The 25,984-nt window shown below is 40.9% G+C and overlaps 1 protein-coding gene across 3 annotated transcripts in view; it reads left to right on the forward strand.

The window, feature by feature from the left end:
* Positions 1 to 25,984, forward strand: part of Dnajc5b (DnaJ heat shock protein family (Hsp40) member C5 beta) — a 77,510-nt gene that overhangs the window by 45,865 nt on the left and 5,661 nt on the right. For all 3 annotated transcript variants that reach the window (XM_060384602.1, XM_060384603.1, XM_021652740.2), the window contains 2 exons: positions 17,024 to 17,237; positions 20,326 to 20,497. In XM_060384602.1, coding sequence (XP_060240585.1) covers positions 17,024 to 17,237; positions 20,326 to 20,497 — 386 coding nt within the window. The remainder of the gene's footprint in view (positions 1 to 17,023; positions 17,238 to 20,325; positions 20,498 to 25,984) is intronic.

The raw sequence follows: 25,984 nt of genomic DNA on the forward strand, positions 1-25,984 counted from the left end.
TCAGTCAAATGAGATGCTATTTGTCAAGCATTTTGCCCAGGTTTGAGAACAAGCCAAATAAACAGTCCTATTGGACAGACTCGGTACATGGCAGCTGTGCTAGGAGCATGTGTGTGATATTATGTTTTGAGATAGTTAGACTTCACAGGAGCACTTGCTGCTCTTGCAGAGGACCTCAGGTTCGGTTTCCAGCAGCCACATGGTGGCTCACAGTGGGTCACAATGCCAGTTCCAAAGTACCTGACACTTTTTCAGGCTCTATGGATACCAGGCATGTAGGTGGGGAAGATACCTACATGGGCACAACACAAACACACATAAATCTCTGAAAGATTGCTACAGTAGTTAGGGGTATAACTCAGTGGGGGAGCACTTGCCGGCCTTTGTTTGATTCCCTAAACCAAACCACATAAGTGAATCAGTAAGCATCATAGCTGCTTTATTTTAGCATGCTAGTGCTTACAGAATTGTGAAAATCACATCCTTTCCATGTTTAACCTTCACTTTTTTATACTAGGCTAAAACTAATGACTTTCTCAAATTTAAAGGTATTGTCAAGCAAAAAAGAAATCAGAACTCAACTGAAGGAGTTAAATAAAGGAAAAGGAAGAGGAGAAAAAAGAGAGAGCAGAAGCATCAGCCTAGACCTTTCCTAAGTGGCTAGGAGGCACTCAGCCTGTCTCCTTTTCTATGGGGCAGAACATTTTCTGTGTCTTTTTTTAATGTTTTTTTATTTTAAATTTTTTCACAATGTATTCAATATATATCCCAATTGAAAGCCCCTCCCTCAACTCCTCCCAGTCCCACTCTCCATGCCTCTTCCCTCCTATCGCTTTCCCCTAGTCCACTAAAAGGGGGAGTTCTCCTCCTTTGCCATCTTTCCATAGCTTATCAAGTCTCATCAGGACTGCCTGGATCCTCTTCCTCTGTGGCTAATGAGGTCAAAGCTCTTCCCCACTTTTACTTCTAACAGATTTAGTATGTCTGGATTTATGTTGAGGTCTTTGATCCACTTGGATGTTACTTTTGTGCAAGGTGATAAATATGGGTCTATTTGCATTTTTCTACATGTAGACATCTAGTTAGACCACCACCATTTGTTGAAGATGCTTGTATAGTTTTGACTTCTTTGTCAAAAATTAGGTTTCCATGTCTGATTGCATGCGGGTTGATACCCCAGGTCCCGCCTCTGAGAAAAAGGTATCAGACAGGTCTGATGCTCACTCACTTGGGTTGATGACACCTAAATGAACATCGGTACAAAGTCCCAATTTATTTCTAATATCAGAGATCAGACCTCTACTCTTGCCTGATGCGTCTAAAACAAAAAACTCTTGCCTGATACGTCTAAAACAAAAAGGGGGAACTGTAGAGAGCTGCGTAATGCCGCGCCTTAAAGATGGAGCTGGTTTCCACCTTCCACCTTCCCGATGGTGAGTGCTCTCTGTCACAAACAACTCCATATTTGGCTAAGGCTGAGGCTCTGGCTTGCTTCCGTGTATGTGGACCTATCTGCATTGCCCACGTGGCACGCTGGGGTTGGTTACCCAGAGGCTATTTAAGCTGTGGGCTGGCTTTCCCCAGGGTCAGATGATTGTTCAAGGTTCCTGAATAAACTGCACTGGAAAAAAAAAATTAAGTTTCCATAGGTGTGTGGGTTTATTTCTGGGTTTTTGATTCGATTTCATTGATCCACCAGTCTGTTTCTAGCCAGTACCATGCAATTTTTATTACTGTTGCTCTATAGTACAGCTTGAGATCAGGGGTGGATATACCTCCAGAAGATCTTTTACTGTGAAGAATTGTTTTAGCAATTCTGGGGTTTTTGTTATTCCATATGAAGTTGAGAATTTTTCTTTCAGGTCTGTAAAGAATTGTGTTGGTAATTTGATGGGAATTGCTTTAAATCTGTAAATTGTTTTCTGTAAGATAGCCATTTTTACTATGTTGATCCTTCTAAGGCATGAGTATGGGAGATCTTTCCATCTTCTAATATCTTCTAATTCTTTCTTCAGAGACTTGAAGCTTTGTTTCATACAAGTCTTTCACTTGCTTGGTTAGAGTTACACCAATATACCTTTTTTTTTTTTTTTTTTTTGTGACTTTTGTGAAGGGTTTTGTTTTCCTAATTTCTTTTTCAGCTTCATATTTTTGAGTTAATTTTGTATCCAGCCACTTTGCTGAAGGTGTTAATCAGCTGTAGGAGTTCCCTGATAGAATTTTTGGGGTCACTCATGTATACTATCATATCATCTGAAATAGTGATACTTTGACTTCTTCCTTTCCAGTTTGTATTCCCTTGATCTCCTTTAGTTGTCTTATTGCCCTAGCAAGGACTTAAAGTATCACTTCAATGTTGAAGTGATATGGAGAGAGTGGGCAGCCTTGCCTTGTCCCTGATTTCAATAGGATGGAATTAAGTTTGGCAGAACACTTTTTAAATGCTCCATGACCTGCTATCCTGTTCCATCAGGCACCTGATCCACTTTTTCTTTTCTGCTCCTCCCACTCCATCAATGTTCTTCAGGGAAGACGCTGCCTCTCCCACTGTGCTCACAGCCCCATCACCATGCTAACATTTGATGAATGCAAAAGTGAAGTGATTAGCAAAGTACATTTTGATTGTGTGGTTTTGCCTGCTCTCTCCTCGATTGTGTTTTTATTCTCAGCTCTTCAAAATCATTTCTCAAATGATATACTTAGTTATCTTGCTGAATGAGAAGTAAGTCTACTGACCCAGCAAATGCAGATGGGGGCAGATGGACAAGGAAAGACCCTGTCTTCTGTTCAGGACACAGTATATTTTCTGTGACTCCACACCTTCAAGTGAGAAGTAAAAAAGGGACGAGGGAAAGGACACAGAGGCAATTTAGAGTTTGTAAGTTTTAAGCGTTCAAAATCTCGCATGTTAGTGTTGTGGCTTACACCCGTAATCCTGTGTTTGGCAGCAGGATGTAGAAAGAGAGCTGTGAATTCAAGGGCAGCCTAAATTACACAGTGATTTCTAAAGCCTGTCTTAAACAACAGCAACATCATCATCCATGTAACATAGATGTTAAATAAAATGTTTAAACAGCTTATGTGGATATGTGTGTGCCTGGGTTATATAATGTGTGCATGTGGGAGATTGTAGAGGTCGGAAGAGGGCATTGGATCTCTTGGAACTCAAGTTCAAGGTGGCTGTGAGCCATTATATGGCTGCTGGGAACCCAACCCATTTCCTCTGCAAGAGCAGTAAGTGCTCTTAACTGCTGAGCCACTTCTGCAGCCAAAATTATTACTTTTTTATACCAATATTTATACTTTCATTGTTTTACAGAAATAAGATTAAGAAATTCAAAAATACTAGGTGTTCATGGTATGCTTGGTAAAAGAGTCTAACAAACTATCCGTTCAATGATTAAGAAATTACACAAAGATCTAGCTCTTTATTAGCTTCTCAGAGGACTGCAAAAGTAAAGGACAGCGGTTTTATACATCACTTAAGTTCCTATGCTTTGTGTGTGGACCACTTTAACTTCTTGTTGACAGGGTCCCAAGTATCTTTGTTCACATAGCAGCAGGGGGCTCAAACAATGCTTTTATTTCATTCACTGTTGTATGGAACTTTCTGGAAAAAATATCCTGAATTTGAAGTTGTGAGTCTCCTGAGTGGACCAAAATGAAGAAATTGCTGGTTTGACAAGGAGCAGGAAGAGTATCATTTCTGTGGCAACCCCAATTTGTGGTGTTTTTACCCATCTTTATTAGCAATTACAGGTAAAAAGGGAGGCTGCTTATGAATAAAGTGTTACTGTCAGGGGAGTGCATAGCTAATAGAAGAATTGTAAATATTTACAAGGCAGAGTGATGATTCAAGCTCACAAGATTAATTGAAATTAATCTCTATCAGGCACTAATTTGCTTCCTGAGTTCTAAAACCTTCCACTAAGCAGTATGTAAGGCCATGCTGGAGTTGTTTTCCCAGGTCTACGTGACCTGTCTTCTCCCGGATACTGTCATCTCCTTCATCATCTTGACCCTTCAAGGAACAACTTCTGCTTCCTCAGAAGTTGCTTGCTTCCTACAACCCATGACATTTCCACTCCCTTAGTGTTTATTCTATATCACATGCTTGTTTGTATAATATTGGGGAGCATATTTATGTTTTCATCAATATGAACCCTATACCTCATTGTTTCCTCTCCTCGTGGTCTCACTGATTTTTCTTATTATGGACCATGTGGCTTACTAAATTTGTTTCTGCACAGTAAGCTCTTCAAACAGGTTGAACTACATACTCAATGGCAAACAAAGGGAGGCTGTGGTGATTGGTGGAGAAGAACAGAGTGCACAATAATTAAAACCAAGTGCTTCTCATCATTCATTCCTACCGTACACACTTTGCTAGATGCTAGAGAGGAAATCACATGAAATATAGCTGATAATTGAATAATGGAAAAAAGTGTATTTTCACTATTAAGTCAAGAAGGAAAGAGAGTATGTAACAAAGACAGAAATCTACACTAGAGGTTAGAGACAGCTTCCTTATAAAAGTGAATGCAATATTAATTTTAATACAATAAAGGCCAGTTTATGTTGAGGGTAGCCAAAGAAAAGCCAGAATAGATATCCACAGCCATAATCAGTCACTAATCGCAAGACTAATCAAAATGGCCAGCATTTGTGGAAAGCTCATGGTGTGATGTCAAGCACTGGGCTTTGTGACTTCCATTCACCATTCTATTTGTTCTTATGTCTTCTTAATCCTACAAGCCAATACGAACAAACTGAGGCTTAGAAAGGCAGACTAAGCTGGGCGTGGTGCCACATACCTTTGATCCCAGCACTTTGAGAGACAGAGGCAAGTGGATCTCTGAGTTGGAGGCCAAGCTGATCTACAAAGTGCATTCAAGACACTCAGGGTTACACAGGAAAACCCTGTCTCAAAAAAACAGAAACAAAAACAAACAAACAAAAGACAGACTAAGAGGCTGTCCGGTTTCAAGAGCTGTGGAAGTAGGTCCTCGCCCATGGGTTGTCTCACCCAAAGTCTGTTATCCCCCCACCTCTCTCTCTCCTCTCTCATATGTGTGTATGAGGGCATTTTGTGTGATGTGTGTGTAGAGGACACAGCCTTGAGTGTCCCTTGCTCTTATGAGTTAGTCTCTCACTGACCTGGCATTTGGGTAAGTAAGATGATGAGCTAGTTCCAGGGTTTCTCTTGCTGCATCCTTAGGGCTAGGGTTATTAGTAAACACCAACCAGGACTCAGGTTTTGGTTTTGTTTTGTGTTGGTTCTGGAGGTGAGCCTAGGAAAGGGAAATGCTTTGCCAACAGAGCTACCACCCCAGCACTTCATTAAAAGATAAATATCAGTATGGCAATACATCTCTTAGCATTTTCTCTTTTCCTCCCTCCATACTTGCTCATGAGGTCAGCAGTAGCCTTGAAAGAACTGCTCACCATTCTAATTACCACTAGGTACCAGAATGACCGGGGGGGGGGAATTGTTTGCAAAGAAGTATTCTTGGTTGATTTGTCTAGTGACCAAAGGATTTATTAGAATCCACATAATCTGATTAAGCAGTTATGGGGCTGGATCATGGGGGCTGTGAAAACATTTTAGGCAACTCACTGCATATGGGGGGTGGGGCAGCTGGAACAAAAGGCAGATTCACAAACAGAGGCTCTGAAGAGGAGAGGCAGAGTTTTCGAGGGCTGCTGGCTAGGCCAGCTACAGACATTCCAAGGACCTTCAGGGAGCTACGTGCAGTTCAGTGTTTGCAGCTTGACCCAGAAGGGTGCAGCAGTGCTGGCCTGCTGGGAGACCCCCCAGGGCCAGGGGAGGGAGCAGCAGAAGGAGGTAGGAGACACAGCTATCAAGCTGAGAGATGTGCCAAGTCAGGTCGTCCCGGTAGGGTTCCTGTCCCTTGACAGCTCAGTAGAGGCTGTTGGCCCGAGAAAAGAATACACTTTTTCTCCAGAAAACAGTGAAGTTAGAGGCCCAGAAACTGTTGTAGGGGCTTGTTTCCTATACCAAAGTGAGTACGCCTATTCAGCCTTAAAACTAAACAAGCTGAGGCAGGGGGCACTTTGAGACCTTGGTGGTGGCAAGACTTCAGGGGTCCTCAGGCCAGCCGTTTTACAACTAGCATATAAAGAAGCTTACAGAATGGGGCTCATATTTATCTCATACGCTGATGCAGATAATCAGAGTATTCCTCTTTATCAGGGAAAGTAAAGACCTAGATCTGAGAACCGTACAAGAACATGGTGGTAAACACAGCTCCGAAGCTCGACGCCACCAATGGGCATTTGAAATCTCGGAAAACCCGAGTTTGGGTGTATTTTTAAAACTCTTATCATTAAAAAAGAAAACCATAGTATTTTGAAAAGCCAAATTCATGAACACCTCCGGTACAGTGGCATCACCTGTCACCAGAGGGCAGCACTTGACTCTTAATGCAGTTCTGCAGGCAAGAAGGGAGCAGCCCCACAAGCAAACAATCCTTGCTTCCTTCCTGTCCTTGTCTCACACAGCACAGAGCCTGAATCGCAAATGTGACTGTGGGTCCCACAAGTGAGGACAACTCCCAGAACAATAGTGGGTGAACTGCTCAGCCGTAGCGTCTGCGAATGTGGGGAGTCAAGTGGCTGTGAGGTGTGGCCTTCAGACGTTCCTTTGGCACCATGAAGGTCAAAGCACTTGAGTCACGCATTGTGGTAGCAGGTGCTCCAGAAATAAGCACACAGCAGGGGGTGGGTTTGGCATCTGTATCTGCAACGTGAAGCCAAACGGTGCCCTGGCCTTTCTTGTGTCCTGGTCTTGTCCTTATAATGGACTTTATACCAGTTTCATTCCAGCGCCTCCTCTCAGCAGCCCACAGTGACCGAGGATCCATCCTATGATGTGGTTGCCGTGGGTTCTGGGAGTTTGGAAACCAAACAAGGGAAGGTATGGCCATCATACCAGAAGGCATAGCCATCAACAGCAGTTGACTGCTTGGTACTTGGACAAAGTTGCATGAAGTCTACACGATGACAGCTAAGACAAGGGCAGAGAGGGTCAGAAAAAGGACGACGTGCCCAGGCAGGCACTACGGCTCGGCTCAGCCTGGTAGGAGAATTCCACGCGGTCTTGCACCTCAGGAGCTGAGACACAAAGCCCTGTGGTTTGTGTCAATGGCCAGCAGATGGGGAGTTCTTGCAGGGTGTGTAAATTCGGAAGTGGCTAAAAAGCTACTTGTTAGGGCTATTTTTAAAATAATTGGATGTGTAAAAAATTTGCCGTTGGCTCTGGCAGGCTTTGAGCTAATGGGCCTCAGCTGCAGTGAAGGAAGAACCTGAGGCCAACAGGCAGACTCATTCGTCCCGCAGGCTAGAGAAGCTCTGTGAAATTAGCATGGAGTTGAAAGGAGATAATCTGGAAGTTCGTGGCCTCCACTGGCTAAGTACCTCCTACTAGTGAGAGAAACAAGAAAAACTGAGAGGAAATAGGTGTCTAAAAGGCTTTTGAGGGTGAAGAGGGGCTGATCACCCCATGACCTATGGGGAAAGAGGCTGCAAGGCTGAGCAGGCTTCAAACCACTCCACAAGGGAGGAGAAAAACCTTATAAATGGCTCAAAGATGGAAATTCTGAAATTTATTGAGATTCTGGAGTGTCACAACTCAGGCCCAAGACTACTGGAAGCAAACCATCTGCGTTTGAAAACACCATAGGTGGGCCTCAGAAGAGCTGGCCTTTGGTGACTTCTTGAATCAGGTCTGGTTTTCTGAGCTTTTGTCAGCAGTGTGTCAGAACTGATGTTGGTACAGGTTTGTAATCCCAGAATTTGGAAGGTAGAAGGAGGAGGATCAGGAATTCAAGGCCAGCCATTACCTTGAAGCTATTGAGTTCAAGGCCAGCCTGGGCTAGGACAGCCTATTTAAAAATAAATAAATAAATAATATATAACGCTATTTCAGATCTTGAAATGGCCTACATACATGCTTCTTCTTTGTAATCTGGTTTAAGTTAACAAGGCTAAGGGAATCTGACTTCTCTTTAGTCATGTGGGGACATCACATGGAGAGAAAGCTGAGTACTTAACTGAACCTCCTCAGAAAAGGCAAGTAGAGCTATGAAAACTATTCCTGCCTATCCATGTCTGACTATAATATTGAAAGCAAATAAATAAAATGCTATTGTTTTAAGGGCATTAAACTCTTTTTTAGGCTGTTAGAAGTGGGTAATTGAAAGAACATTCACCTATGGGCTACCACTAAACTTTTAGTTCCCTGTGAAACAAAGAAAATCTTGGTTCATTTTGTTGGGTTGAGATGATCCCCCAGGCATCTAAAAGAGGGAGGTAAAATGCTCTGTGTTGTGAAGTTAGGTCGTAATCTTCACATTGCTTCTGGGAAAGTTTTAAAATACAGTATTAATCACACAGAGATCATGAAAGCCAAGACAGAGTTAGAAGTGAGTTAAGAGAACTATGGGAAATTGAAATGGTACCAAATTATCAGATATGGACTTTAAAACAAATATCATTAAGAAGATGAAAGACGAGATTGAGAATTTGCACACAGAATCTCAGCAAGTTATGAACATATGTGTGTGCATAAGTTGACAAGCTAACTCAGCCAGCTGTGCCCAGAACTCTTCGTTCCCTTTGTTGGATGCTGACCCAGGAATTCAGCCTTACCTGTCACCACTCCACCCAAATCAGAACGTTTAAAGAACTATGTGAAAGAACTTACTCTGTAAGGTGCAGAGAGATGACTGAGTGACCAAAGGGATATAATGGATTCTAGAAGTCCAGAGGGAAAGATCTTTAAAGTAAACAATAGTGTTGTCCAAAAGATAGCATCAAGCAGCAATGCAACAGAGGGAATTTGAGATGGTGCTTACTTGAGATGGTATGTCCTCAGTATAAATAACCAATGAAAGATTCTTATGCAGAACATAGAGAATATTTTCTTAGAACCTACAAATTAATTTTAAACTGCAAGTTGTAAAAAAAAAACCAGAAATATGCTATTTCCAAGTCTCTTTCTATATGTAATTATAGATAATATATTCAGCTTTATTACAAATTGATAATAATATATATGTACACATGTAAAACATGTATAAAGAGATAGAGATTAGTTTATATAGGTGTATATAGACTCAGACGGACAAACATTAAAATGCTCATTCTTCCCAAGTGTTCCGGCATTGGTTTCCTGTATCTTCACTTGGGCCTCATCAGAGTCCACGAGGGCACAGGGGTCTTGCTTCTCCACCATCACACGTGGCTTCAGATGTTTGTGGTCATGCTGTTAGTCGGTTTCTAATTCTGAAAACTGTGGTTATGGCAGCTCATCTTCGTGTCTGCCAATGGTCTCATTCTCACCATGGGCAATCTTCTCTAGAAAAAGGTCTATTTCTAATGTGACCTCGGTTTGGGCAGTTTTTCTCCCAGTTTTCTCTCTCAATCCTTCCCTTCTCCTTTCCCACTTAACTTCATGTTCGCGTTCTACCCCACACCATGCAACACTTTCCCTCCCTCAAAAAACAAACAAAACCCCCAAACACAAAAATAATTTAACAAAAATCCAATAAGATAAAAAAAAATGTCAAAACAAGAATCCCAGTTGGTGCAGGCTTTGCTACTGGATTCTAGAACACAGGAAGAAATCAGTGGCTACTCTATCTTCTTTTCAGCAGCTGCAGATAGATTTCTTCTGGGAGGTTGAAGAGGGTATGAGTTTCATGGCTGAATAAGGTAGTCAGAAAGAAATGGAGATATCTTCGGAATAATAAGCAACAGAAAGAAACTGAGTTAAGATGCAGAAATGTATTGAGCAGGAGGAAGGCAGCTGGAAAGCCATGTCACAGTGGAATGTGGCTAAGTACGCTGCAAAAGTTCTCTTGACATCCCAAACCGGGGAGGGAGAACTGGGTGAACAAGTCAGAATCTGCCCTAGGTGGCTCAGATGCTGGAGGAGGACAGGAGGTAGGTGTTCTCAGAGGGTTAGTTATGATGACCTGTTTGTGTCTCTTATGGGCCAGTCTTGGAAAGCACACAGAGGTTTGGAGCTGAAGACTCACATTCTATTTGAATACCATGTCACTTGTACATGTAAAATTAGAAGTGTTAAGAAGTACCTTTAATACAAACAGGTAATTGTTTTGTTTAAATGTAGTCCTAGCACTTCCTCAACCTTTGCTTTCACAGTTCCCTACATGTTTGCTTGCTCTGTAGATAATCCCCAAGAAGGGGGAACGCTCAGTGATTTCACCTGCTTGAGCAGTTGTGTAATTTTGGCAGCTGTCCCTACTTTGCCATCTGTGCCAAAGAAACTCAGAGCCAAGAGTATCTGCCAAGAGAAGTCAAAACACTGCTGACAACTGGGGCTTGGATTTGCTACAAATGGAGGCTTTCCAGCCCTCCAAATCAGCCAACACCATTGTTAGAGGAGTGTGATAAGGTTTGAGTGCATCTGCCCTTGTGAGCTGACAAAGAGCCAACAGGGTGAAAAATGACAGGAAGCCAGGCTCCAGGCACACCAGGTAGGGTGTGTCACCGAAGCCTGGAAACAAGGCAGGAACATAAAACCCTTTTCCAGGGAGTTTTCCTTTTCTGGGCAGAAGTCATGGCCCTTCCATTTGGATGGATAACACAGTATCTTGAGCACACAGTGAGAATTCCAGTACCATCACACCATAAAGAGACATGTGCTTTAAGAATCCACTTCAGGGTTTGAGATCATGGGAACTGTACATATTCTGAGGATGTTCCTTTTATCTTCTCCAAACCCCCTCTGACTCAGGAATATGTCCTGTAAGGCAACAAAATCTGAATTTTCAGATGGTCCAAAAGAACAAATTTTGTCACTGGAGCTTCAAAGATGTTTTGACCAAAACATATAAGTAATATATATGTATATTTATAATAAGCAAAAATAAGGCAAAAAATTATCTATACTCCTGATGTACACTGTTAAATTTGGTTATTACCATTAATTTTTCTATTTGCCTATTTTTTTTCTACTATTTTTTATCCTTACTTTCCCCCTTTTAGTGTGTGTGGGGGGGGGGGGGCTGTGTCTGTGGCTATGTCTGTGGCTGTGTCTGTGTGTGTCTGTGAAGGTCATCAAGGCTTTCTGGGGCATTAAATCATGTAGTCAGTTCTCAGTCCATCACTTGCACAACCTCCCTGTATCAGCCATCTCAGGAATTGTTCCTTTTTGAAATAACACTTTTCCTTGGATCTTAAGACTATGCATTTTCCAGATTTTTTTCCCTTCTGTTCCATTAATCTTTGCTTTTTAGTATTTGTTTTAAAATACAGTTTTTTAAAAAAGTTTTGAGACAGATTGGCTTTGAATTCAAGACCCTCCTGCTTAGCCTCTAATATACAAGGATTGTAGGTATACCCGCCCTGCATGGCTGTTTTTCCTTTTTCTTTTTTCTTTTTTAATTTAAATTTATTTTTTTAATTTATTTACTTTACATCCTGATTGTAGCCCTCTCTCTCATCTCCTACCAGTCCCACCCTCTCTCACTCTTGCCCCTATCTCTCTCCCATAGTCCTCAGAAAGGGAGAGCCCTCTTCCTCTACCAATTGATCTCAGCCTATTAGATCTCATCAGGACTGCCTGTATCCTCTTCCTCTGCGGCCTGGCAAGGACCACCCTCCCCTTCCAATGAGGGGGGAAGTGATCAAAGACTGGGCAACAGAGTCCATGTTAGAGACAGTTCCTCCTCTCCTAACTAGGGTACCCACACTTAAAAAATAAATAAATAAATAAATAAATAAAATAGAAAGAAAGAGAAAGAAAAAAGCATTTGCCATCAAACCTAACAACCTAAGTTCAATCCTTGGGATCCACATAATGGAAGAAGAAAACTCACTCCCACAAGTTGTCCTATGACCTTCACGTGTGCACACACTGAATAAATCAGTGTGAAAAATCAGCATGCACTGGGCCCTCGGTTCAATCCTCAGTTTTGGAGGTCAGAAGACTGAAATAGGTTGTACAGGCCTAAAAGCAAAGGACATGTTTGTTAGTGCTAAGGGGAGTATTTCTCTCCTCCCAGTCCCTCATGTCCTCTCCGTTCTTCCCCACCCCCATCCATTCTTACTCATGTTCTCTTCAGAAAAACACAGACATCCCATGGATATCAACCAGTCACAGCATACCAAGTTGTAGGGGTACTAGCCACTCCCTCTCCTATTAAGGCTGGACAAGACTAACCAATAGGAGGAAAGGGTCCCCAAAGTGGCAACAAAGTCAAAGACAGGCCCTGCTCCCACTGTTAGGAATCCCACAACAAGACCAAGCTACCAAACTGTAATAAATATTCAGAGGGCCTAGATCTGTCATATGTAGGCTCCCTGGTTGGTGGTTAAGTCTCTGTGAGCCACTATGAGCCCACATTAGTTGATTCTGTGGGTTTTCTTGTGGTGTCCTTGACCCCTTTGGCCCCTACAATCTTTCCTCCCCATCTTTCTCAGAATTCCCCAAGCTCCACCTGATGTTTGGCTATAGTTCTCTGCATCTGTTTCTGTCAGTTTCTGGGTAAAGCCTCTCTGATAACAACTGGGCTAGGCACCAATCAGAATATCATTAGGCATCATTTCATTGACTTTTTTTCCTATCAGGTTTGGTTCTATCATAGGTCTGTGGGCTATCCAGCCTCTGGGTCCTGCACCTCCAGGAAGTATCAGGGTAGACTCCCTCTCATGCCATGGGTCTCAAACTGGACTTTTAATTGGAATTTTAATCCAGCAACACAGTTACTCTGATCACATCCAAATACCTTCTAGGTCTGTATGATTGGTTGGAATGCAGACATGCCCTTATAACATACCTGTAATCCCAAACAATGAAGGTAAAGTTAGTTTATAGAAGGAAGTACCCGTGTTTGAAAGTAATGTCTAATTTAGCAGTAGACAACATGATGAATCAAAGAAAGATTTGAAAAAATAGGAGATGCCCAAATCTCACAAGAAGAGAGAATAAAGAGAGACAACTTAAGATAAAACAGAGGAGGGGGTGATAGTTTTCCCTGGAGAATGGTACAGAGACAGGTTGCAGAGAAAGAACAAGCTAGGTACAGGTGAAGACAAAATGACCAGAGAATGAGAAGGAGCCAGAAGATTAAAACATATTGCCAAAGTTAGTGTGAGGGCACACAGAGTAAAATGAGTCAGAAGCTGAAAGAAGCCGGTTTGAATCAGTCAGCTTGGAGCCAGAGCAGCTGAGTTGAACCAGCCAGTTAGAAAGAACAGCAAAGAGTATGTTTATTCAACAGTATGTCTCAGAGGCTGAAATCATTCTAGGCCTAGATAAGATTGTACAGAGGCAGTAAGCCTCAAAGACAACAATTACATCTGGCAAACAAAAGATACATTTACTGCCACTGGTTGGCCACTTCCACAGTTTCTGTGCTATTTTACCCAAGCATGTCTTATAGGCAGAAGAAATTGTAGATCCAAGATTTTGTGGCTGGGTTGGTGACCCAATCCTTCCACTGGAACTCTTGCCTGATTACATGAGAAGGCCAGTTCAGGCTCTGTATCACCCTTTGCTAGGAGTCTTAGCTAGGGTCACCCTCATAAATTGTCCTAGGTTTCTAGCTTGTCACAAATATTTTCCCCAATCCATTTATCTCTCCCATTACCTTCCTCCTCCATCTTCCCTCTACCTGATCCCTCCTGTTCCCATCCCCACCTCACCCTATCCAGACCTCTCCCCCATCCACCTGAGATGTCTATTCTGTTTCTGCTTCACAGAGAGATTCACCTGTCCCCTTTTGAAACCTCGTTTTTACTTAGCCTCTCTGGGTCTGTGGGTAGTAACATTATTATTGTTTCCTTTACAGCTAATATTCACTTATAAGTGAATATATACCCTATTTGTCTTCACAGGTCTGGATTACTTCACCCACGATGATCTTTTCTAGTTCCTTTTTTTCTGTGAATTTGATGATTTCCTTGTTTTTAATAGCGGAGTAGTTTTTTTAATAATTGGTACACTGTGTAAATGTACCACATTTTCTTTGTCCGTTTTCCAGTTAAGGAACATCTGGGTAGTTTCCAGTTTCTGGCTTTATGAATAAAGCTACCATGAACATAACTGAATAAGCATCCTTTGGGTCTATGCATAAGAGTGGTATAGCTGGATCTTGATGTAGATCAACTCCCATTTTCTGAGAAACCACTATATTGATTTCCAAAGTGATTGTACAAGTTTGAACTCTCACTAGTAATGGAGGAGTGTTTCCCTTGCTTCACATCCTCGCCAGCATGTACTGTCACTTGAGTTTTTGCTCTTAGCCATTCTGACTGTTGTAAGATAGAATCTCAGAGTTCTTTTAATTTGCATTTCTCTGCCGGCTAACATTGAACATTTCTTTAAATGCTTCTCAGCCATTTGAGAGATTTCTATGTTGAGAATTCTCTGTTTAGCTCTGTACTCCATTTTTTTTAATTGGGTTGTTTGGTTTGTTGGTGTTTAATTTCTTGAGTTCTTTATATATTTTGGATATTAGTCTTCTGTCTGATGCAGGGTTGGTAGAGATCTTTTCCCATTCAACAGGCTGCTAGTTTGTCCCTTTGAAGGTGTTCTTTGCCTTATAAAAGATTTTCAGTTACATAAGGTCCCATTTATTAATTTTTTATCTCAGTGCCTGCACATCTCGTGTTCTGTTCAGGAAGTTGTCTTCTGTGCCAGTATATTCAAGGTTCTTCCCTATCTTCTATCAGGTTTAATGTGTCTGGTTCTATGTTTAGGTTTTTGATCTAACTTGGACTATAGTTTTGTGCAGAGTGACAGATATGGATCTATTTGTAATTTTCTACATGACAGCCTCCAGGCAGACAAGCACCATTTGTTGAAGATGCTTTCTTTTTTTCCCACTGCCTAATCAAATGTCCGTAAGTGTGTGGATTTATTTCTGGTCCTTGACTTGATTCCATTGATCAACATGTCTGTTTTTATACCAATACCATACAGTTTTTATTACTATCGCTCTCTAGAATGGCTTGAAATCAGGGATAGTGATACCTCCAGAAGTATCAGGATTGTTTTAGCTATCCTGAGTTTTTTGTTTTCCACATGAGGTTGAGTTTCAAGGTCTGTAGAGAAATGTGTTGGTATTTTGATGGGAATTGCATTGAATTTGTAGATTGCTTTCGGTAGCATGGCCATTTTCACTGTGTTAATCTTACCAATCCATGAGCATGGGAAATCATTCCATCTTGTGATATCTTCTCTGATTTCTTTTTTCAAAGACTTGAAATTCTTGTATACATGTTTTTCACTTGCTTGTTTAGAATTACACCAAGATATTTTATATTATTTGTGGCTATTGTGAAGGCTGTTGTTTCCTTGATTTCTTTCTCAGCCTGTTTATCATTTGTATACAGGAGGGCTACTGATTTTTTTTGAGCTAATTTTTTTTTAACCAGCCACTTCATTGCAGGTGTTTTTTGCTGTAGGAATTCCCTGGTAGAATTTTCGGGTTCCCTTATGTATACTATCATATCATTCTCGAATAGTGATATTTTAACTTGTTCCTTTCCAGTTTGTGTTTGCTTGATCTCCTTTAGTTGTCTTATTGCTCTAGCTAGAACTTCAAGTACTATGTTGAAGAGATACAGAGAGATTGGACAGCCTTGTCTTGTCCCTCATTTTAATGAAATTGCTTAAGTTTTTCTTCATTTAATTTGATGTTAACTGTTGGCTGGTTGTCTATTGCCTTTATTATGTTTAGGTATGTCTTTTGTATCTCTGATCTCTCCATGGCTTTTGTCATACAGGGGCATTGGATTTTGTCAAGGCTTTTTCAGCATCTAATGAGATGATCATGTGGTGGTTTTTTGTTTTTGTTTTTGTTTTTTTTCAGTTTGTTTATATGGTGCATTACGCTGACACTTTAATATGTTGAACCATTCCTGCATTTCTGGGATGAAGCCTCTTTGATCATGGCGGATGCTCTTTTTGAAGTGCTCTTGGTCATTTGGTTTGCGAGTATTTTATTGAGTGTTTTAATAGGTATGATTTTTCAGTTTGCTATACAGGTTGGTTTTTACGATATATGATGCTCTTCTGTTCTGCATATGGGCTTTTATTACAGCACTGAAGTGAAACATTTTGTCTGAATCATCACAGTAAAGAGCAGTGTTTGACACCCGTGCACCAGTATGGGCATAAGAGGGAAAGCAGTCACGTGGGATTCTCACTGCTATGCATACAGTTGATGTTTTAGTGGATAGAGAAAGTGAAGGCTCAATTTTGCATATGGCTTTCATCATTTGAATTGTTTCTTGAGGGAAGTGAGAGAAATGGCTATGGGCTAAGCGGCTGCATGGCTGACTCGATAATCCATTATATAGGTTGCTGAGTATACTTTAGAGCAATCCGACCAACCCAGAACACAGATGGTGCTCACAGGTGCCCACAGGCCCTCCTTTAAGTCCCCATGCGGAGGAGGAAGAGCCTTATACCCACAATTCTATATGCCCAGACTTTTGGAAGCGGAAAGAACCCTGTAGAAAGAAGTCAAGTGTGCACACAGAAAGGAGAAATCATGAGTTTGTTTAGGAACATAAAATTTAATAAAGACATATAGGGGATTTATGAAGGAACCCTAATGTTTGTTCATAGTAATATAAATTTAAGAGTTTTGTCTTATATATTAATGTTGAGAACATGTAACATGAAGTTCTGCCATCCATTCTAGGTAGCTCTACAGCTTCTAAGTGGAATTTTACTATAAACCAAAACTCATAAAGCCCTCCATGTGTTGGCATGGGGCTACCGTCCTTCATGAACCAATCATAAGGTGTCTCAGCCACCACCTTTATCCCCTAGTGAGAATTTCTTTGAGGATGTGAAGGGAGAAGCAATGTGGTTGTTTTTGCACACTGGGACCAAATGACACCATTTAATCAGAACTGATTTTTTTTTTTTTTAGGAAACTTAGCATCTACCTTTATAAAGTGTTGTTGTAATTTTTGATAAATAGTTAATGCTTTTTCTCCTTGCTTTTAATTTTAAAAGAAAATTAGCCCTAAAACACCATCCAGACAAGAATCCAGATGACCCATCTGCTGCTGAGAAGTTTAAAGAAATAAACAACGCCCATACAATCCTCACAGACACATCAAAGAGAAACATATATGACAAGTATGGATCACTGGGACTCTACGTGGCTGAGCAATTTGGAGATGAAAACGTTAACACATACTTCATGCTGTCAAGCTGGTGGGCAAAGGTAAATCGCTTTTTTTCCTTCAAAACAATTTCCTGGAAGATCACAGTATTATTCATCCTTTAGACCCTATCTCACAGAAAGATCAACTTCCCTTCTATTAAACTCCTGTAAATAAAATGAGACATCACTTCCACTGAAAGCTGTTATTGGGAGACCATTTTTTCTTTAGTTTTCAATTAATTATGAAATTCAACATGACTTAACAGACTTCTAGACATTAATTATATTTGAGTTTGGAGCTTCATGTTAATCCTGACTGCTCCCCTCTTCCCCCTGTGATGACTAATTAAGAACTGACTCATTTCTCAAAACCAAAAATAATTTATTAGTGTGACAACTATTTAATAAATTATTATAAGACAAATTTAGCCATGTACTTTACTATCTATAGCATAGGATACGTCAGCAAAGACAATGCCTAGGAGAATGTCACAGGCTCAGCTGGAGCCTGCCTTGTGGTAGGAGAAGAGAGGTAAATGAGGGGAAAGGTGAGAACTAAGAAGTAGAGGGCAAGGGACTGATTAGATACCTGGTTAAGAAAAAGATAATATGTTTAATGACTCCGTACAATCAGAATTTTAGTAGTAATTTTGTTTCTTTTCCCAGGAATCCCTAATATATGTACATTTGGTGGTGGTTTTATATTTTTATCAATTTTAATATTCTTTCTGATAAAAGTAATAGTTTTACATGTAGAATACACATATGTTCCATTAATGTATGTTGTGGGCAGTTGACAATCGTATAAGTTGTGGTAAATATATTAATTAAAAAAAACACTTAAGAAAAGGCAGATTCAAGTTGAATAGAATTTTGTTGTTTTCTCCCACTTAAGAATTTGATAGGCATTAATTAATTAATTAATTAGAAAAAAAATTTAAAAAAGACTAGCAGGTCCATTGAAAGACCCAACTTTACTTGCTATTATGAATCTTCTAATATTTACAATCCAGAACACAAATATTTTAAATTTCTAACCTAATTTCCCATTAATATCATTCTTTTTAATTCTCTTCCACATACAAAAAAAAATAAATAAAAGCATCAAATTCTTTTGATAAAAAAAAAGAATTTGATAGGCAGCGAGGTGTGGTGGCACACACCTGTAATCCCAGCATTCAGGGACACAGAGGCAGACAGATCTCTGTGAGTGCAAGGCTAGCCTGATCTACAAAGCAAGTCTAGGACAGCTAAGGCTACAAAGAGAAACCCTGTCTTAAGAGAAAAAAAAAAAAAAAGGAAAGAAAAAGAATTTGATAGGCAAGAAAATATGTTTTTATAGGTAAGCATGGAGAGACAATCTGTACCACAAAGACCCATTTGCATTCTGCTAACTATCTGAAATCCCCGCTGACCTTTTTCTGTGAGGAACTTTGGGGAAAGAGATGATGCTCAGCGAATTTGAGCGTGGAGTGAGAAGGTAGATTCGGACAGTGTCACTGATGAGACAAGTGCTCCCATAACAAGCTGGGCTTTGTGGAGTTGCATGGGAACCTTACATCCATATATGACACTATCCCCATGGAAGGGAGCATCTACAGCCCAGCTAATCACTCACATTTACTGAAACTGTACTTTGTCTTTCTAAAGATGAGAGTAGATTGTCTTGTCCAGGAAGCTGAGGAAACTGACCAAGATTTCTATAGACAAGCCTCATTCATGCAGTAGCAAAGGGATATGACACAAAGCAGTTATCAGGAATGGCTCTTTAAAAAGAAGCATACTTTCCCTTTCTGCTGTCCCAAAGCTCATTTGCATGGCACTCATCAGAATGGCATTAAATATGGAGGAGTCAGCACTGAATTCTTCTAGGTCACTGGAGAAGTGTGCATGGACAGATGTGATTTTGTCCCCCTCCACTGCCCCACCCTCACTCATTGATTATATAGAACTTGCATTAAAATAATATAACGTGTACAAACTTCGTCATGTATTCTAATAAATTTGACTTTGCTCAGTTGCTAAAAAGAAAAAAAAAAGTCAGTTTCTTGGAATTTCAGATTGGGGAAGTGAGGCGGAAGTGTTTTCTGTTTAACGAGCAAGTCATTTATGTGTGTTCCCTGGAAGAAACAAACCATTTGTTTGCCTCTTATTTTGTATACTCATTAATACTGTAGGAGCTGGGTGTCTGCAGCATGTCAGATCTTAACCAACTTGGCATGTGAAGCTGAAGGATGACTAATGATTGTAGCCTGTAAGACAGTCCCGTCAGCCAGTCTGTGTTCTAAACTGCCAGCAAGAATGAATTCGAGATCTGAGCTGATACGGCATACAGCTTGGGATACAAAGGATAGGCGTGTGGTTGGGAAAGGCACCATAAAGGTGATCTTTGAGGTGATCTTAGGCAACAGGTGGGTATAAACTGAAGAGTAGGCAGGGATATCTCGATAAGTAAAGCCACATGGAGCATTGTGTGGCAGAAACGGGGAGAGATGGGCAGGAGATGCGCTGCATCTTCCGGGAACAAGGATGTCAGAGCGTTTCCACCCCCGGCCTTGAAGGAAGCAAGAGTGGAGGCAGAGCGGCCCATAGGAGGCTGCTGAATGTCCACACCAGACATGAGCAGCGTCTGCAAAGCCCTTTGAGCCAACTAGAGAAGAGAGGGAAGGGGAAGAGATCTTTTGGAGACACTGTGCACGAACGTGTTACCAGCAGGCGCAGGCACGTGGCAGGGAAGAAAGTGCCTTTCTGTGTGGTGACAGTTCACTCTCACTGAACACTTGAGCCTCAGGAGCTGGCTTGACCAGTGAGCCTTCTGTGCAGTGCTGGGCTGGTCTCTATTTTGCCTTACTTGCTCTTAGTACTCACAATGCCCAAGAAAAAAAAGAAAGTTCCAGACTTTATTACTCTGACTGAAAGTAATTTCCTCTAGGTCTTATTTGTACAAATGTTTGTGAGAAAAACAGTTATTTCAAAGGAACTTAAAAGATGGTTTACAGGGAGTAAGGATGAGGATGAATGTGTAGCATACAGGGTATACTGGGATATCTTTAAGCCTCTGAGATAAATATTTCCAAACTCTGTTTCTGGGGTCATCTTCCGTTCCATGCCACTGACTCAGACTTCACTTGGTCTCTCTGTACCCTAGACCCTCTTTATCATCATCGGCCTCTTGACCGGCTGCTATTTTTGTTGCTGCCTTTGCTGCTGCTGCAACTGTTGTTGTGGACATTGTCGGCCCAAATCATCCACACCAGAAGAGGACTTCTATGTGTCACCAGAGGACCTTGAGGAGCAGATCAAGACCGACATGGAAAAAGGTAAGGAGAGATGATCATGGAGGTCCTGGGCACCGTTACCTTGGACTATGTACCAGGTCTTATTGAAGTGAGAGGTCCACCAACCATTCGGTCACTCTCCCAGACTACCAGCTCTGGTGGGCATTTGGGAGAAGACAACAGCATTTGTATTGACTGAGCATAAAGAATGGCTAGATTTCACATTATTAGAGAGAAATCATAAAATGCCCATGATGCTGTAAAACAAATATGTTTTGCTGTCTCTTTATTAAGAGAAATGAGCTCTGGGTTGGGGGAAGTTAGGATGAGAGGGCCGAGGGTCAGAGAGCCAAGGTAGAAATTTCTCCCAGAAGATACACTTCTGGGAGTATTAGAAGGCACTGATGAGTCACAACTGTGGCTTTTCTTCCTTTGTATTATTGTGTGATGATTTGGGAGTGCAACAGGAGTTAGACTCCTCCTCTTCCTCTGGAATGTAGCTTCTCTGCCCCTATGCACACTAAAAGATAGCCTTAAGGCAGCATGGAGAATGAACTCTGCTCTCCTGGCCACCTCTGCCTGTCCGTGTGCATCTATCTCTGTATTGCATTGTGTCATTCTTCAAGTCCCTTCTACCCAGAAAGAAAAAAAGGAAGAAAAAAAAAACTGTAAAAAAGAAAAAAAAAAAAAAAAAAAAAAAACCTCACAGAATTCAAATACTCGAGATAGTTTTTAGTCTTTGGACAATGTCTTTGTTTAGGCAAGCCAGGACCAAGCCTGCCATTGTACTGCTGTCTTGAGGCAATTCTCTTTCATTTTCTCCTGTGCAGTACATTATTATCATCTTGGGTTTCAGACTTTATCACTAAATCCCACTTTCAAGTCCCCAAGAAACAGCCTAAAGAATTGCTTGATAACTGAAAGGAGCACACTTCTTTCAGGACTGCTGGAACCAGGATGGTGTACTTCTCTGGTTCTGCGATCACACTGGAGAGCACAGAGACTATTTGAAGGCTTCCACATACCTCCTATTTCCCATTGCACACAATGCTAAGTAACAGCTTGTGTGATAGAACCACCCAGACCTCCAGCAAATGAATGTCTTTAATAATGTGACTGGTGCTAAATCCCAGGCCCTCATAAATGAGAGAGAGCCCAGAGAAGGCAGAGGTTTTTGTTTTGTTTTGTTTTTCCCTTTTTGCAGACTGCAATGTCTTGCTATGGGCATGGTTATACAGCTAGAAGTATTCTGGGCCATTTCTTGTTATTGATCAAACTGTGGGCTGATGATGAAATACAATTATTGTACTTTTGCTTTGCATTATTTTGTGTAGAAAGTAGCAAATATTAAGTTTTTAATGAGGGTGTACAGAACAAACAGCTCACAGGATCACTACCAAGTGAATTGAGCAGTGCTAATTACACAAAAAAGGCCTTCTCATTAGTCAAAGGTGGTTTGTGCCACAACTTGCTTATGTTTGGCTCTTCCTGGCCATGGTTACATATGCTCTTGTGAGGCAGGTAATGAGGAAGAAAATGCCACATGCCCTTCTGTGGCTGTGGCTCATTTTCTCTGTGCGTAACTTGAGGTGACAGTTCCAAGAAGGAGAGAGATAGGTGCTTGGGTGGTCTATAGGGTCTGGTGTGATGTCTCTGTGGGTATGTCAGGGACTACTGGCTACTCTGACCACAGGATCTTCCTATAAAGTCAGCGGTTAGTCTAGTCCTCAGCCACAGAAGGAGGGACAGTCCCACACTGTTGACTTTGTCTAAACATTTTCATCTTTGTTTTTCATTCTAGGTTGAATCGTGTTTATACTTTTTAAGTCAAAATGCAAAGTAAAGAGTTTCATTATGGCATCTTCATTTACACACCATTGTACTTCTGGATCTTCCTTGGCTTTTCATTTGTAGTAGGAAAACCTAAATCTGGGTGAATTGAACCAAAAAGCCTCATTGCTCTTCCTCTGTTACATTGGATAAAAGCTTCAGCAGGTCATTTCAGTAGACCTTGGTGAAAGATCTCTTCTCTGGAACAGAAACTTAGAGTAGGTGCCAGATTCTCCCCAGGGCTTCTCCCTGCTGGGTGATTGGTGATGAGTCTGTGCTCTTTCTTCTTGCTGTTCTGACACTCCAGAGCTAGCATTGTTGAGGTCACATCTGTAATCCTATCCTACAACTATCTGTCTTCCTACTATGTCATTTGTAAAGAATCTCTATCGCACAGGAATAGCTTTCTCTTACTTATAAATATCTGAAAGAGTTTATTCTGGGCTGACCCAGGTCTTATGGTTTCTGCAATTTATGCAGTCTGGGCAGGCCTCTTTAAGAAAATAACACAAAGTTCTGACACGAATAGTTGCTTAAAATGAAATAATCACAACAAATTAATGAGCTTAAAAATGGACAAACACCATGTGTATCACAAAATCAGGGGGTAAAACAGTCATTTAACCACCTAGCTCATCTATGTGCTATATTCCTATGGCTGAATATTTTTTTCTTGTATATTCATGTAACATAAATTTGCTATATCATTTCCTGTAGAAAAATATGAAAATTAACTCTCACTTTCCTCTATTGTATTGACCAAAATTTGTTATTATTATTGTTGTTATCCTTATTACAATTGATGAATTAGAACAATTTTTTCTAGCTTTACAGCTAATGCTGACAGGGTTGTATAGGACTAGAGATTATTGTCAAATTTGGGACACCTATCTAGTTTACTCAATACACGTAAGATGTAAGATATAGAAGAATTTTCCTCGAACACCTGTTTTACTCTGTACATTTCCAACTGTGTTGTCATTACAGCACCTAATTCTCCTGGAGTCAGAGTCCAGAGGACACATTCATATGCTCTGGCACAGGTTCCAACCTCATCCCAGCACATGGACGGGCAGAGTAAGCTGTAGGAGTACTCTTTAAGCTGTTCCTATACCTAAATGTATAACAATCACGAGCCATACCCAGCCTTACTGCAAACAACAAAATCAAGTCTCATTGAACTTAAACAAAACTTCTCTCTAATTCTGTTTTTCTTTTACCAAATCTCTCTTTCTCCCTCTTTTCTGAGACACGGTTTCTTTGTGTAATAGCCCTGGCTGTTCTTGACTTTCTTTGTACAACAGCTTGGCCTTGAACTCATGAAGATCTGCCTGCCTCCAGAGTGCTGGGATTAAAGGCCTGTGTCACCACACCAGGCAACCAAATCTCTTTAATAGGTCTTTTGTATCCACTGTCAGAAAGAGATGCCATGAGAAAAGTCAATGTGGAAAGAGCAAGTGCTTTTCCTGGTTTTCATAAAAATTGCTTTTGATTCTAGTCTATACAAATGTACTCTTAAAAGGTTCTTTATTGGCTAAGGTTTTTATGGCCTAAGTTTCACTAACTGTGCACTTGATCCACCATTGCTCTCGCAGCATCTGGTTGTGAGAATCTGTGCTTCATTGTGGTCAGTTGCAATAGTTGCGTTCAGATTTACAGTACACTAATTTGGAGACATGTGTAGCTTACTGGCAATTTTAATGCAAATTAAGACTGGTAAGGAAAACTGGGGCAGTGGCACATGCCTGTAATTTCGGCACTCAGGGACACAGAGGCAGGTGGGTGTCTGTGAATTCAAGGTCAGTCTGGTCTACAAGTCAAAGCTACACAGAGAAACCCTGCCCTGAAAAACAAATATACAAATGAACAAACAAAGTCTGGTAGGTAGGAAAAAGGAGACTTTGTCCAAGGACTGTGCTTTTGCTCTGTGATCTCAGTCATGGTGATAGAGAACACATTTTTTTGGGAAGGGGAAAGAAGAGAGAGCTAACTGAGATCAATAGAATAGTAGTGTGTGGATGAATAGGAGAACCAGGGGTTTGTATTAACAGTTCATCTCAGCGCTGCACATCTCATTATCCTGTGCTTAGAGATTTGACCCAAAGATGAAGACTATAAATGGAAAAATTATTTTTTTTGTGCATGAATACTGATTTTAATCAAAGGCAGCATTTCTTTGTCCTGTTAAATTCAGAAATGCTGAAATATGAAATATAATGAAACTAATATGAGGCTATTCTCCCTCCAGAATAAAAGTTAACAACTGCTGAACTTTTCCCTTTTATATCCTGCTATGCCAACCAAAAAGAGAACAGGAGTTAGCAGGAGTTGGGACTTCACAATTCTTCCTCATTCCCCATGGTTGGCTTAATCTTGTATACGGCTTGTAGATACAGCTGGAGCCTCTGTGAATTCACATAAACATTGTTCTTTTCATGTTCAAAAAAATATCGCTTCCCGGCAGAGGTCCACTACTTCTGGCTGTTAGAATCTTTCCAACCTCTCTTGAGTAAAGATCTATGAGTTTGGGGAGATGGAGGTCATGCTCTAGTCCAGTGACTCTCCACCATTCTAGTGCTGCAACCCTTTGCAGTCCCTGTGTTGCGATGACCCCCAGCCACAGCATTATTTTCATTGCTACTTCATAAATGCAGTTTTACTACTGTTAGGAATCATAAGTAGATATCTGTGTTTGCGGATAGCATTAGGTAACCCCTGTGAAAGGGTCGTTTGATCTTAAAGAGGTAGCGACCCACAGGTTGAGAACTAGTGCTCCAGTGTACACATAGGAGCAGTAAGTGTGCTCCATGAGTTGAGAGAAGAGAGTGCACATGAAAGCTGGAGGGAAAGGCAGGCAGGGGAGAGGTTGCAGGGAAGTGAGCAGTGGAGTTGCTCAAAACACATTATATGCACGTATGCAAGTCTCAACAGTAAAAACAAAACAAACAAATAAACAAAAAAACCCAGCCAACCGAACAAAAAATTGCCAAAAAGAAAAAGGGAAATTAGAAAAGTGCACTTCTGGCCAAATTAAGTGGTTAACCACTTCAAATTTCAGTTTAAAAACATATTATAGAATGTTACATTTCTTAACTTATAAAAATTCAAATTGGAAATATCAAATCCGTTTTGCTCATTGACTTATCTCTTTAAAAAAAACACAGTTTACTGGCTTTGAATAGCACAACAAGTGTCATTTCCACATGAAGCTTTGTTCTTTGCACATTTTTCTTGTACGTGTATTTCAGGCTCACCTGCTGTTTGCTGCTGCTGCTGTGTTGAGCCTCTGTGGTTGTAACATGGAGCAAACCTCCGCTTAAGTGTGCTGGTGCTGGCTGGCTATGCCAGCAGAAGGCAGAGGGCTGTTTGGGTTGTTTTGTTTCTTTAAATGATGTGGAAGTAAATTACCCAACTACTGTGGTTAAAAAATGAAGGACAGACAGTTCTAACAGTGCTACCTTCAGAATCTGCCTGCCGCCAGCTAGAGAACTCGCAAACAGGTCCTCCCAGTTCAGACCTAGGACTACACTGCTCTTAGAAGAAGCCAGTCAGCATTACAGAGCTTGTCCTCGGTAGGGGTTTAGTCTTTGAAGAATTAAAACGTGAACAGTGAAATATTATTTCCCCTACTCTCACATGTTTCCATTTAGAAACTCCACTATGGAATTTTGAGGGACATGATTAAAACAGACCATTTAG

This window comes from Meriones unguiculatus, chromosome 6, assembly GCF_030254825.1.
Source record: "Meriones unguiculatus strain TT.TT164.6M chromosome 6, Bangor_MerUng_6.1, whole genome shotgun sequence".
Classification (NCBI taxonomy): domain Eukaryota; kingdom Metazoa; phylum Chordata; class Mammalia; order Rodentia; family Muridae; genus Meriones; species Meriones unguiculatus.